At 35.8% G+C, this 15,497-nt stretch overlaps 1 protein-coding gene across 1 annotated transcript; it reads left to right on the plus strand.

The window, feature by feature from the left end:
* Nucleotides 1-5,703: 5,703 nt before the first annotated feature.
* LOC110033961 (peptide methionine sulfoxide reductase B1, chloroplastic) lies at nt 5,704-15,095 on the plus strand. Its single transcript, XM_020738143.1, has 5 exons — nt 5,704-5,782; nt 9,426-9,537; nt 14,157-14,222; nt 14,363-14,560; nt 14,900-15,095. Exons 1-5 carry the CDS (start codon nt 5,704-5,706, stop codon nt 14,925-14,927), a joined length of 483 nt encoding a protein of 160 aa, XP_020593802.1. The 3' UTR covers nt 14,928-15,095.
* The last annotated feature ends 402 nt before the right edge of the window (nt 15,096-15,497 follow it).

Genomic DNA, 15,497 nt, shown 5'->3' on the forward strand with positions numbered 1-15,497 from the left:
GGGGGGAGATGATCCCCGCTAAAAAAACAAAAGAAACCATGAAATTCTATGGGATCCGCTCTCCACGTTACAACTCCACGCAAAAGAAGTGAAAAAAGAGATAGTGAAAAAAGAGATAACAAAGGAAGGATAAAGTAACTCCAAAATACATGTATCCCAACCAAAGTGCATACCAATCGAAAGAAGTATACCCCATATTGACATGTAAAAAAAAAAAAAAACCTAAAAACTGCTATGAGAATTATGTAGCCAAAAATCCTCATCGAAAACAGTTGTGGACTGAAACCGAAAGAAAACTAGCAAAACAGTGCAACCATATAGCAAGTGTCCGAAACGCATGATATCTGCAGCTCCAAAACAATGAAAAAGGATCTGTGAAAGCATCAAAATAGCAGCAGGGAAAAATCACTGAAAACCTTTGAGAAACCTGCAGATGAAAAAGACATAGAGAGGCAGAAGATCATGCTCTAATATATGGGTCCCCAAGTAGAAGTTGCCTTAATATATATGGGGGTGGAGGCCCACAGAGATCCTTGCATGGCCCATTTTAGCCAAATAATCTGCTGGGGCATTACCTTCCCTATGCATGAAAGAAACTGAACCTGTAGATGATGAGAAGATAGCTGATGCCAGATTTGATTAAACAGGTAAAGTACATACCAAAGGGGTGCAGTGGTCCTAGTAAGCATATTATAAATCAACATTGAATCAGTTTCAATGATCATGTAGGTGAAATTGTAAATCGCAGCGATCTGAACAAAAAACAAAACAGTTGATACACCTAAAATATATAGTGTTTTTAGACATATTTTTATACCTATTTTTGAGATATTACGCTTTAATGGAAGATATTTTTGTGTTTTTTCTTGCAGATACAAGTAAAAATGAAAACAAAAATGCTTAAAGGAGTGAAAAATGATCAAATTTGGAGCAAAAATGTGAAAAATTGTGCAAAAGAGTTTTGGCGCCTAAGCGCCAGATCCGACTCTTAAGCGCCTGTTAAACAGTGAAGGCTGCGCATAAGCGCTGAGACCCCGCATTTAAGTGCTAGTGGCAGTTACTAGATGAGTAAAATCGGTTTTCAAGAATTTCGAAGAGGTTTTTGAGGCACCAATTGGCTTAATAGGTAGTTGTAACCACCATGGACGAAAATTATCATGAAAGGGTATATCTCTTGGGCAAATACATCGAATCAAGACACATTTTGAAGAGATCTCAATGCACCTCTTGAAAAACTATAAAAGAAAGAAGTGAGGACTTAGAAAAAACTCGTGAAAATATTGATAAGTTTTGAAAGTTCTTTTCTGTGGAGTTAGTTCAGAGAGATTTTCAGAAACCATTTTTTATTTACTTTATTCTTTTTGTTATTTTGTTTTGAGTGATGTTGACCTCATTTTTGTGAGGTCTTCTTTTCTCCTCCTTAGAGCCTAGGATCTAGTTCTAGGAGTTCCTATTGACCGTCCTAGAAAACTAGAATTGAGACTCACCCTTTTAGAAAATTCTAGTCAATTCCTATTTTCCTTTGATGTCTAGCATCTTTGGCACAAGACCATCGTCTTACGAAAGAGCGGCTATGGGCTATTTTGTGAAGACTCGATGGAAGTTGTGGAGAGTATTGATCTTTGATGTTGGAAGAAGTTGTGATGATTTAAATCGATGCACTTCATTTACTTTTTGATTTGACAAATCCAGATATTAAAATTTGTTGTGAGAACATGTCTCAGTCAACAATTGGAAAGAATCACATGAGGTTGTATAAATGAGAATGTAGTTCATATGATTGAGTACAAATAAATAGAAAAATATTCATTGATTGGTGTAGAGTTAGAGGACTTTAAAGTGACAGGTTAAAGCCCCCAACTTGGTTTATTGTTTTAGGTTCTGATACGAGAATGTTAGCCCTCAGGTGGAGGGAATCGAGGGAACTCTAGAGCGAGAGCTAGTATCTTCCCTGCCTAGCCCGTGTTCAGGACTATTCAAACTTTAAATTAGCCAATGTTCTTTATAGCATCTCTAGTAAGGGTAAAGAATATTATTGCTCATATTTGACACAACACAATTTGCATAATTCCACAACAGAACTCCTATACTCATTACGGATTCATGATAAGAAGAAATATATTTTCATATTAACTACTTTTCTTTTACAAAAATTTTAGTATCTTTTTAAGTTGTTACATGTAACATAGTCATATTAAGTACTTTTCTTTTACAAAAACTTTAGTATCTTTTTAAGTTGTTACATGCAACATAGTTTCGCATCAACTCCTGGTGGGAAGATGTATGGAAGTAAATCCCTTAATCCAATATCCAATCATCAACAGACCTGTGAACTGCTAGCAATAACACATTCTGTATCTCTTCAGTTACAACATTAGCGTTATTATTCTCTTTCTTCTTAAGATTCCTGCAGTTTCTTTTTATGTGGCCAGTCTTGCCGCAATTCCAGCAAGTTGCCTGCTGACAAAAAATTGATTTTGATCTTCCTCTTTTTTAGTTTCTGTCCTGTGATCTACCTCTGGAATCAGCAGTCAGTGCCGAACTCGAACACGCGGTCTCGCCAGAATTTTTCCTACGTATCTCTTCAGCCAAAATCAAATCACGAATATCATAATATTTTAGTTTGAATTTATTTGCAGAACTACTAACTGCCATTCTCATGACTTCCTAACTATTTGATAATGAAGCCAACAATATCAGTGCACGTATATTATCATCCAAATCAATTTCGACAGATAATAATTAATTTGTGATAGTATTGAAATCATTCAAGTGTAGAACAACCGACACCTTTTCTGCCATCTTCAAATTGAATAACTTTTTCATCATGTGCACTTTGTTATTCGCCGATTACTTTTCATACATACTTGATAAAACCGTCATGAGATCTGCAGTAATCCTCTTCTTTATGACGTTATGAGCAACAGATCTTGACAAGGTTAATCGTACAACCCCCATAATCTATCAATCCAATAGATTTCATTCTGCTTCGTCCATCTTTTCTGGCTTCTTTCCCAGTAACAAAAGTTGAAGTTTCTTCCCATAGAGGCAGTCTTCAATATGCATCCTCCAGTAATTAAAATCTGTGTCATTGAACTTCTCGATCCCCGATGTCATCACTTCTTCTCCTTCCTTTCCACACAGATTTATGTGGTTCGACAAATTACCTACATCCACAGAGCTGCAGAGGATTTTATTAGCTTCGAGGAATACACTCGTCGATCACCTCGACGATTACAGAAGAGCACTTTTTCTTTCTCTCTCTCTTTCCTCCCATTCCCCGTCTCTCTCTCTAAACCGAGAGCTACACTGAGAAGAAGAAAAAGAATAAGAACTCTAAGCTTTTTTTCTCTCCTTTCTTTCCTCTCTCTCTCTAAACTGAGAGCCACACCGAAGAGGAGAAGAACCTGTGCGAAGCCTTTTTTCTCCTTTTCTGTTAGCCAAGCATTGAAGCCAAGAAAAGGGGAGCAGCGATCAAAGGAAGAGCCCTCACACACCAACATGCGATAACTTCCTGTAGCTTTTAAAGCTCCTGTTCGGTCTTTTAAATTCAATGCTTCAATTCGTGAAATCCATCAAAGAGGCGGGAGAGCGGGAAGCTGTTCTGGAAAAAGGAGATGGTGGGACCCTCCATAGGAAAGAAAGAAGGCAGGTCCGGAAAAGAAAAGCGGGAGATTAAATTGGAAGGAGAATTAATTAATTAATTAAGAAGCAATTAATTAATTTCTTAATAAGAACAGTGGAACAGGTTCCACTTACACAATCTTATATTGAAATAGATCACAAGGGTCAAATGGTTTGATATTAGGGAATGTTTCAAGTATGCTTCACATTGGTGCTAATGTTTTGGTTACTGCAACATTTGCCTCAATACTTGTGCTAATAATGCTTGAGATTTCTTGTATATGGCCCAAAGGTGATTACTTATACTCACAGGTGAGGTGCAGTGGGTGATGAAAGTTGGCTATCTCAGAGATCTTTCAATTGGAGGAGTAGGCGTTGGCTCGACAAGCATATGAAGCTCCAATATTGAACTAGAGCAAGCATCGTAAGATATTGTGTAAATCTTACGATATGGATATGGATGCTTGGTAGTGTTTGCATTCAACACTTAATGACCATCGACATTGTATTTTCAGTGCAACCACTATTAATTAAGAGCCCACAAACTTTGCTAATAATGGTGTATCGGGCTCTAAAAATTCAGTTTTGTTATGCCACAATAGTTTAGATTTCCCTTAATCACCTTATATTTCATCATCACTTTTGTGGCCTAATATAAGCATTTTGCTCATACATTGCCTGCTTAATTCCCTCGATTAAAATCTACTTGTCTATGATTCGACACTGATTTGAGTTGGTTAAAAGCATTAAATGCACTTTAGTGTCATGGATTTCATGTAAGGATTATCATGCCCAGGTGGAGTTTAATTGTTGATTTTTTTGTTTTCTAGGAATTTTAAATTAATTGTTGTCTGGGATTGATAGGAGATATTCTTTGGAGTTTGGAATGTAGGCAAAGTTGATTCGTTTGGAGTGGAACCAACTAATACAATGTTCTTGGACAATTGTATGAATATATTACGATATTTGGATTGTAAGCTAAATTTCGACAATGTAAGCAAAGTTGATAGCTTGAGATAATGACCAAATAGAATTCATTTTCAAATTTTCTTGAGGGCCCTAATTTAGACCTCCCATGTATTGAGCCACCAATTATCATTTATTTGATTCAGATTATTCCTCAAGCTCAATTTTTGATACTCTTTTGTATATTTGATGATAGAGTACGTTCCTTATGAACAGTGCTTATGATGTAGGTGCAGCATCTTTTTGAAATCGGTTGGTTGAAAGTATCTATCTTTTGCGAAAAATATGTTGAATTCTGAATAGGCTCCACCATTTTCCTTTTGCTTTTATTCCATTAAATAATAATCTTACAATTTAATTTAGGTATAAAATATTTTGTATAATCTTATTTTAGGTAACCTAATAATACATAATCATAATCTGAATATTCAGCTAAAAGAGAAATAATTCAGAATAAAAATATTGGAAATAATTTAAATAAGGAAGCACCTAGTTTAATTCAGAATAAAAATATTGGAAATAATTTAAATATGGAAGCACCTAGTAATAGAAAACTTCTAATTTAGTTGCCTGATTTTTGTCCTTTCCTGATTGAAATCCCCCTCAAATTGATAATGACTGAGCAGGAAGCATCAATTTGCTAACAAGAAATTGATAACACTGCCGAGACCAACAATACTCAAGCCTTGAGTGTTGAAGCTGAAAGTGCCGAAATCGAGAATGCTGAAGCCTCAGAGACAACTCTTGAACCATAACATGATTTGACTAAAGAAAAGCAAAAAATTCTTTATCATTGTCGTCTAGAAATTCGAATCATATCCACAAGAGGATCCACTTCCAGTTACACGATCCAAATGCTACCGATTATAGCCCACAAATAGGATCCAGTAACATGATCCAAATGCTATCGATTATAGCCTACAAGTAGGATCCGTATCCTGATTCAAATGCTACTGATCATAGCCCACAAGTAGGATCCAATTACACGATCCAATTGCTATCGATCATAGCCTACAAGTTGATCCGAGTCCTAATCCAAATGCTACCAATCATAGCCCACAGGTAGGATCTGCATCCTATTATACGATAAAAATGTTATTGATTCTTCCTGCGATGACGAGGACTATTTGTTCCCTGATCTTCACGCCAAAAGTGTTGAAGCTGAGATACCGAAGCCGTGAGTGCCGAAGCCGTGAGTGCCCAAGTCATAAGTGCCCAAGCCTTCAATCCTTGAGTGCGATGAAGAAGCGAGGTAGAGGCGGGAGCCACTGAGGGTGGATTTCGAACGAAGGAGAGGCTCTATTGAGACTGGTCGAGTCGAAGAGGAAGATGAAGTAGAACGAAGACGACATAGGTGAAGAAATAATGAGACGACGAGCAAACAAACGAGAATCAGGGCTAAGAAATAGTTCCTCCCTTCCCTTCCGGCAAGAAGGTCGGCGGGAAGGGAGTATTGACGGTTTTCCAACAATTATCGGCTGTTAGGGCAAAAATTTAGCTCTGATATCATGTCAAAGTTTTGAGAAAAATAGGTTGAATTCTGAATAGTCTCCATCCTTTTCCTTTTGCTTTCATTCCATTAAATAATAATCTTACAATCTATTTTAGGTACAAAAAATTTTGTATAATCTATTTTAGATAACTTAATATAATACGAAATCCTAATTTAAATATTCAGCTAAAAGAGAAATAAATTAGAATAAATATATTAGAAATTCTTTAAACAAAGAAACTCCTATTTATAGAAAACTTCTAGTTTAGCTGCCTGATTTCATCCTGATTGAAAGAAAGTGATTTTTATCCAAAACCAACTTGGAATCCGTCACTTGCCTTTCCACCATATAGATTAACGTCTATGGTTGCATAATTTGCAATTCTTCTCATCTTAAAGATTTGAAATTCATTGCATCTCCTTCGTGAATAGGAGGAACACTGTGGTGATATCGTTTATTCGTTTTTCAAAGGTTGACTGAGCGTGAGTGCCGAAGCCGAGATTGCCCAAGTCATGAGTGCCCAAGCCTTCAATCCTTGAGTGCGATGAAGAAGCGAGGTAGAGGCGGGAGCCACTGAGGGTGGATTTCGAACGAAGGAGAGGCTCTATTGAGACTGGTCGAGCGAGTCGAAGAGGAAGATGAAGTAGAACGAAGACGACGTTGGTGAAGAAATAATGAGACGACGAGCAAACAAGCGAGAATCAGGGCGAAGAAATAGTTCCTCCCTTTCCTTCCGACAAGAAGGTCGGCGGGAAAGGAGTATTGACGGTTCTCCAACAATTATCGGCGGTTAGGGCAAACATTTAGCTCTGATAACGTGTCAAAGTTTTGAGAAAAATAGGTTGACTTTTGAATAGGCTCCATCCTTTTCCTTTTGCTTTCATTCCATTAAATAATAATCTTACAATCTATTTTAGTTACAAAATATTTTGTATAATCTTTTTAAGATAACTTAATATAATACGAAATCCTAATCTAAATATTTAGCTAAAAGGGAAATAAATCAGGATAAATATATTAGAAATCCTTTAAATAAGGAAGCTCCTATTTATAGAAAACTTCTAATTTAGCTGCCTGATTTCATCCTGATTGAAAGAAAGTGACTTTTTCATCCAAAACCAACTAGGAATCCGTCACTTGCCTTTCCACCATCTAGACTAACGTGGTTTGGTTGCATGATTTGCAATTCTTCTCATCTTAAGGATTTGAAATTCATTGCATCACCTTCGTGAATAGGAGGAACACTATGGTGATATCGTTTATTTGTTTGTCAAAGGTTGACTGAGCCGCCCCTAAGGCTTCTAACTCAAATCTCCATTAATTGCCTGTTGTTCACTGTCATTCGCCATTGCACATGAATGTTAGCTCTAATACATCTTAGCAAATTAAGCCACCCACAACAAACTCTAGAATAATGGAGAAGGAGCATAAGGAAATTTTGTATTTATCTATCAAGAAGATATCAGTACTAAATAAAGATCAATCGTCCAAGAACTAAAACTTCTGGTAGCTGTTAGGGGCGGAACTAACTTTTTTTTTTTTTTTTTTGTACGAGCAAAATCACCAAATATTTATTGTTTTTTAAGAATTGGGCAAATAGCATATCCTAGGGAAAAAACTACTAAATTATCTGAACTTATTAGAAAAAAATATTAAATTTTATTACTTATATAAAGAAATCTCAAATTTCATGACAAAAAATTGCCAACCTTGGAGATAACGTGGTTCCGCTCTTGATAGCGAGTTACACTAAAAAAACTTTTACTTAACACTTCAGGCTTATAGCATGATAGAGGAATGTAAATAGGACGTCTAAACGGAAATACTGCTGATTGCAGATGGTTTATTATAGCAGAATAAAAAATTCCAGGAAGGCAAGGAGAGCGGAGATTTGATTGTGGTCCAATGTGAGTGTGGCATTCTTCAAGTATCTTCATTTGGATTTAAGTTTTCAGGGTTGTAATACAGTATAAGGAGGAAGTCCAAGCCCTTAGGTCTTGAGGTGAGAGAATGCTCATGTACTTGGTATGATTTTTTTTTTGGTATTTTTGGCAATAGAATTAGGATATTTTTTATTCTTATTGATGAGAGATTTGTCAGTTTTACTATATTTGGGCACCATCCAAATTTTTTATGCTTAAAGAAAATCAATTGTATTGGCATATGTTTGCACCATAGTTTCTTCCTCCGAGTTGACTTGGTTTCGTTATTGATGAAATTTGGTTGGGTATCTACTTTTTAATATTGCTTCAATATTTTCTCTTATTTTAGTTTTGTTATGAAAAAAATTGTTCTATATTTACTGGGCTACTAATTTCCTGCTAGCCAATAATATTATGGGGCATTTACATACATTCCACCCCATTCCTGTGTATTTACATATATAACACCTAAAATTCACTTTTTTACATCTAAACCAGCAAAATCTCTCATATCACATTAAAAAAAGCAATAATTATAATTTTCAAATATTGAAATACACCTTTCCAATCATAGTTAAGGTGGCATGTATGTAAAAATTGAGGTTTAGGTTTTAGTATATAAATACATAAGAAATGTGGTATAGATGCAAATCTTCCTCAAGTTAATATTTCCTTAAAAGCTTAGCATTAAGCTGGAGTGAATTTTAAAACAGACCCTTGCTAGCCAAGAAAAATGAATTATGGTTCAAATTTCTTTTTTTTTTGCAACTCAATTTTTTTTGCAACTGGAATGCTTTCCTCATGAATTATGTTGGTGCATAGTTGAATTTCCATCCTTAGTTTCACCGCCTTTTCTCTGATTTTCTCGTTCTATACTAGCTTGCTTATAATGAGAGGTATTTTTTTCCCCACATGAACTAATGCTTTGAGGGTTTCTCATATTTCATTGAATAATGTGTTTCGGCTTCTTAGACGGTTTCTAAAATTTAATTTGAAGTGTACTTTGGCATCTATGATTAAATTAAATATCAAGTTCACGGTTGAGACAAACTTGAATGCCTATTGAAATATTCTTTTGTAGCAAATTGCAAAATGTGATCCATGGCTCACGTAAAATTCGTATTGGAAATAAGTAATCATTCTCTGTATGCATATATCTCTGTAATGTTTGGGTGTATCCTCCATTGTACCAAATACATATCCCAAAAATTTGACAATTGGATAATGCTTGGAGGAATTTTTTTTTTGTTAATGAAGATAAATTTCTCTCATGCTTATTTTCGATCTGGTTTTCTTAAAAAATTTTTTTTTTGTTTTTTTATACTGATTTCTAGTACTTGTTTAATACCATTCATTTAATAGTTTCCCTGAACAAAGCAGCATCACAGAAACTGATCTTATTTTATCTCTGGTTTGAAAGATTTAGGCAAAGGTAGTCATGTCCCTGTAAGTGATGATGAGTGGAAAAGACGCCTCACACCAGAACAATTCTACATCACCCGCCAAAAGGGCACTGAGAGGGCTTTTACCGGGTAAACCAATTGGATCCCAGATTTCAGTTTGCTCTTTTTGTTTTTCTTCTGAATATTTTTCTTATCAGTGAACTAAAATATTAGAATAATAAATATTCGAAGCTCTGATTTTTTATTCAGAAGATTGACATGCATTCCACTCAATCCCAATGTACTTACATATCTAACATCTGAACTTCAATTTTTACATACATGCCACCTTACTTACGCGTGAGGTCTATTTTACTTTTCAGAAGTTAAATTGATGGTATTTTTGATGTGCTATGAAAGGCTTGGGTGGCATAAATGAGAAAAAAAAAAGAAGTTTAGGTTTTAGATATGTAATTACATGGTATTGGGTGGTATCTATGTAAATTTCCCATTTTATTTGTTTATTTATTTTATTGATAAAAACGTGTAAAGTAATCTTACTGTTAAAACTTAGCTACATTAACAGAAATAGATTTCTTTCAAAACAGAATAGCTGATTCGATAAAGTAAAAAATATGGAAGTTCAATTTTAATGATAAAAACCAGCTGATTATGAATCACTGTATCAACCAGCTATTCATTCTTTTTATATTACTCTTCGCCCATGCTGAGGATAAGAGATGTAGGAATATCTTTAAATTGTTAAGGCCAAAGCACTTAGTCTCTTGCTATTGGATTTATAAGAACATTCTGCTCGAGTAATTGATTAGCCAAACTACTTGACGTCGAAGTTAACATAACTTTAGAAACAGTCAAAAGTGAGGTAGCCTGCCGCCTTGCCTACATTTTTGTGCAAATATCAATTAGGGGAACCCAAACTATTCGATTTTTTTTGTGGCAAGAGCAAAGAGAAAGTCATCATGCTAAGCTTTTTTAAATTACAGTGAAACAAACCTTCATTTTTTTTTCCTGATCCTCAACTTTAATTATTCGGCCATCCGGTAAGATACACACTTGATGAGTTGTACCAAATATATCTGCCCTTCCAGATGCCAGGTGACTATTGCAGCTTTTCAAATTTGAGAGATTTTATATAGCATGAAAGGAAGTTGATAGGCCTATTTTTGCTACAGACGAGCCGGTCCAGGGAAGACTGGTCATGACCAATCAAACTGATGTTAATGGTGGGAGCCCTAGGAGCTGCTGAGGATTCTTCCAGATTTTGGGTGGGGATCACACTGATGTTAATCACGTATAAGGGAAGAGAAATTAATGGGGGTTGTAAGGGGGAAGTTTGACTGGATGTTGGGGAGTATTTATTAGGGTTAGGTTTACTTTATGTTTTGATTTGCTGCAGTTTTTCTTTTGTTTTTGTATTCCTAGTGACGGCTAGAGTTTGTGGAGATGATCTACCGTATATCTTGTTTGTTTGTTTTAATATTTATCAATTTAGCCCTATCTTGGGTTTTCTCACATATCTTGTATCAAATTGGTATTAAAGCAAGATATTGGAGAGACGACAACGAAGAAAGTAAATTTATTGGAAGAGAGATTGGAAGGAGAAATAGGAAAAATCAAATCCGGGATGGAGGAAATGTTCTCCACCGTACAAGTCAAGTCCGGGTACAGTTTATTTGAAGTTGAGACCTTATCGGTAAAAGGCATTGGCCAGGATGAGGAGCAAGAAACTTTCTCCATGATATTTTAAATTCTATTTAGTTATGGCATGCATTGGGGCAATGACCTACCATTTGAGGTTACCACCATCATCATTATTGCATCCAATTTTTCATGTATCATAGTTGAGGCATGCTATCGGAGATCATACACCCTCGTTTTCACTATCCCTGGCGCTGACATAGGACATGGAGATATTCTAGAACTGTTGGAGGTGAAAGGTGTGCTCCCGAGGAGTGTCTGGATCAATGGAGATGCTGATTAAGTAGAAAGATCTGTCAAAGTATGAATCACCGTGGGATTCTTACGAAGTGATTCAAAAGCAAATTTCATCATTCTACCGTACAAGTCAAGTCCGGGTACAGTTTATTTGAAGTTGAGACCTTATCGGTAAAAGGCATTGGCCAGGATGAGGAGCAAGAAACTTTCTTCATGATATTTTAAATTCTATTTAGTTATGGCATGCATTGGGGCAGTGACCTACCATTTGAGGTTACCACCATCATCATCATCATTGCATCCAATTTTTCATGTATCATAGTTGAGGCGTCCTATCGGAGATCATACACCCTCGTTTTCACTATCTCTGGCGCTGACATAGGACATGGAGATATTCTAGAACTGTTGGAGGTGAAAGGTGTGCTCCCGAGGAGTGTTTGGATCAATGGAGATGCTGATTAAGTGGAAAGATCTGTCAAAGTATGAAGCACCGTGGGATCTTTACGAAGTGATTCAAAAGCAAATTTCATCATTCCACCTTGAGGACAAGGTGCTTGTTTTGAAGGAGAGTGTTGATACGCCCGCTCACGTGCTTATTCAAGGAATTCCGATCTGGACGGGTAAAACTTAGACATACCAACCTGTCTAGCAAAGGCAACCAGCCCAACCGAGGGACGGAAGCCCTAGGGGCTCCTGAGGATGATTCCATGTTTCGGGTGGGGCCCACAGGGCTGTTAATCACGTACAAGACGAATGGATTTAGGGGAGGGGGGAGTTGTTGGCGGAAGTTTGAATGGATTTTGTGGAGTATTTATTAGGGTTATTTAGCTAGGATTTTTCTTATGTTTTGATTTGCTGCAGCTTTTCTTATGTATTTACATTCCTAGCACCATCTATGCTTTTTGGAGAGGCGATCTATCTCTCGAAGTGTAGATCACCCCTTGTATCTTGTTTGTTTGCATTCTTATTAATCAAATTTGCCTTTTATTTGGTTCTCCCAAATATCTATTGCAAGATGCTCGTTTATTTTAGCTCCCGTTCGTGTCAAATTCTCTCTTTGTTGCCACAAAATTTGAAACTAGAAGTAAAAGTTCTTTAATAATCTATGGTTCGTAATAAAAGGTCCAAATTGCATGTAAACTCCCATGTCATCAGTGTATAAACTTTATCTACGAAGGGACAATTAATGAAGATATGATGGATATCCCACACCACGTGCTATTGCTTCCATCTTAAAATGGGACCTCAAAGAAATTCATGCCTACATAAAAATATTTACATTCCTAGCACCATCTATGCTTTTTGGAGAGGCGATCTATCTCTCGAAGTGTAGATCACCCCTCGTATCTTGTTTGTTTGCTTTCATATTAATCAAATTTGCCTTTTATTTGGTTCTCCCAAATATCTATTGCAAGATGCTCGTTTATTTTAGCTCCCGTTCATGTCAAAAGCTCTCTTTGTTGCCACAAAATTTGAAACTAGAAGTAAAAGTTCTTTAATAATCTATGTTTCGTAATAAAAGGTCCAAATTGTATGTAAACCCACATGTCATCAGTGTATAAACTTTATCTACGAAGGGACAATTGATGAAGATATGATAGATATCCCACACCACGTGCTATTGCTTCCATCTTAGGACGGGACCTCAAAGAAATTCATGCCTACATAAAAGCTCTCCTTTTTGCAAACTTCAGAGAACACACACAAAGATACTTATCAAGGTAGAATGACATTGTCACAACCAGTTTTTAAGAGTTCCTTGATGAGGTGAACGGATTGATTAATTGTGGAATTAGAATTTAAGGAGAGAAGTGGTGAAATAAAAAATTAAGAGGTTACTAGTTTTCAAGTTTAAAGATTTTATCTTCTTGAAAAACTTTTAAAATTGTTATAAATATTATTATTAATTTAAAATATAATTATTATTACATATTTAAATATGGAGGGCAAAGTTTTAGTGTATTAAATAATATTATAGAGTTTAGTAAAAGTTTAGGGGTGGTGTCTCCACGAGCTACCCTAGTTCCATCACTGAGATTCTAAATGCCACCTTATTTCACCATGATGTCTCGAGTTTTAGTGTATTAAATAATATTATAGAGTTTAGTGAAAGTTTAGGGGTGGTGTCTCCTCGAGCTACCCTCTAGTTCCATCACTGAGATTGATAATTGTTGTATACATTCTAAATGCCACCTTATTTCACCATGATGTCTCCCAAATAAATTTAGGAGCATTTACTTACAAAACATCCAATTCGTATGTATTTATATAACTAACATCTAAACATTCTTTTTTTTTACATTTATTTTGCCCAAAACTTTCATATTACATAAAAAATACTGTTATTTTTAGTTTTAAAAATTGAAATATGCATTTTCATGCATAGGTAAGGTGATAATATATGTAAAAATTAATGTTTAGGTGTAAGATATTTAAACACATAGGAATTGAGTGGTGTGGATGTAAATCTTCCATAAATTTATTGTCCATGGCTTGATATGGTAATATGATGGACCACAAATGTTACTCATACATGCCTGATTCCCACTAGATGCAATAATTTTCCGAGCTTTATGAAGGATTCAATGAACACCAGAATAACAGGTTAAGCCATAAGGATGAAGGCCTAAACGACATGCACGCCTCAATAATATACCAAAAGTTGCTAACCATAAAAAAAAAAGTTGCTAACCATCCCCCCTCCATTTAGCTAAAAAAAAAAACTGTTTTTATTTTAATTTCGTCTGTATAAAGCTGTAGCTTTTATTCTATAATTCTAATTAATTGGCCTTGCTTTGCTGTTATGGTGTCAGGGAATACTGGAACACTAAATCTCCCGGAATATACCATTGTGTTTGCTGTGACACACCGCTGTTTGAGTGAGCTTTGAATTACAGTACCATAAATAACATACTAAACTAAATGAGCTTCCCACATTTTTTTTTTTCAAAACTAAGAGCTTTTTTTATTGTTGTTGCTAATCTCTTGCAATTTTTTTCTTACAAATATTTATTTGCAGATCAAAAACAAAATTTGACAGTGGAACAGGATGGCCTTCCTACTATGAACCAATTGGGAACAATGTGAAATCAAAACTGGATGCATCGATTATTTTCATGCCGAGAACTGAGGTCCTTTGTGAAGTATGTGACGCCCATCTTGGCCATGTCTTTGATGACGGACCACCACCCACCGGAAAGCGATATTGCATAAATAGGTTAGCTTCTTTTTATTTATGGAAAATGGACATATATACCACACAATTCTGATTTATTTACATATCTAACTCCTAAGCTTTCATATTTATATTTATAACCCTTTGGTATGATAAAACCTATGCATGGAAATGTGTATTCCACTCCTAAAAAGTAGGTGATAGTGTTTTTTTTTATTTGATTTTTCATGATTCGAGTGTTATGCATGTAAATATCGATGTTTGTGTTGGAAATGTAAATACGAAATAATTGCATGGTATGTATGTAAATACTCATTTATTTTTAAGTGTTCTATATCTTGACCGTGATGCTTACGAAATATTCTTGCATGTTATTTGCAGTGCATCGCTTAAGCTGACTCCACAATAGCTGCATCTATATGAAGGTGAAAGCTTTCTCGAACTAATGGCTTATATCATCAACATACAGGTTGAATTTATGTAGAGGAAGAAAACTTCTCAATATGTGTATGGGTGGTGTTACTGGTGTTAACTATTTCATGATGTTTCAAAACTGGTTTGCAGCAAGTGTTTATCACGTGACTGTCAATGTTAGGATAAAAATATTCTGTTTGGACTCCGAACGTAGAGCTACGTTCGAAGTCAACAAAATGCCGACACGTGGAATTTTGGGACCCACACAGAATCCCGGTAAAAAAAAAACGCGCGCTCGTCCTGACCCGACCCTAACCCAAGCCTTTCACGTTATGATTACGTTCGGACTCCGAACGTAGAGCTAAGTTCGGAGCCCAACAAAATGACGATACGTGGAATTCTGGGACCCACACAGAATCCCGGTAAAAAAAAAAAAAAATGCATGCTCGTCCTGACCCGACCCTAACCCAAATCTTTCACGTTACGAAAACATATTACGCCAAAAGGAACGCGAAAAGGCCATAAAACACCTTTTCGTCGTTTCGTCTTTTAGATTTCGGACCTA

Source organism: Phalaenopsis equestris, unplaced genomic scaffold (assembly GCF_001263595.1).
Source record: "Phalaenopsis equestris unplaced genomic scaffold, ASM126359v1 Scaffold001313, whole genome shotgun sequence".
Lineage (NCBI taxonomy): Eukaryota > Viridiplantae > Streptophyta > Magnoliopsida > Asparagales > Orchidaceae > Phalaenopsis > Phalaenopsis equestris.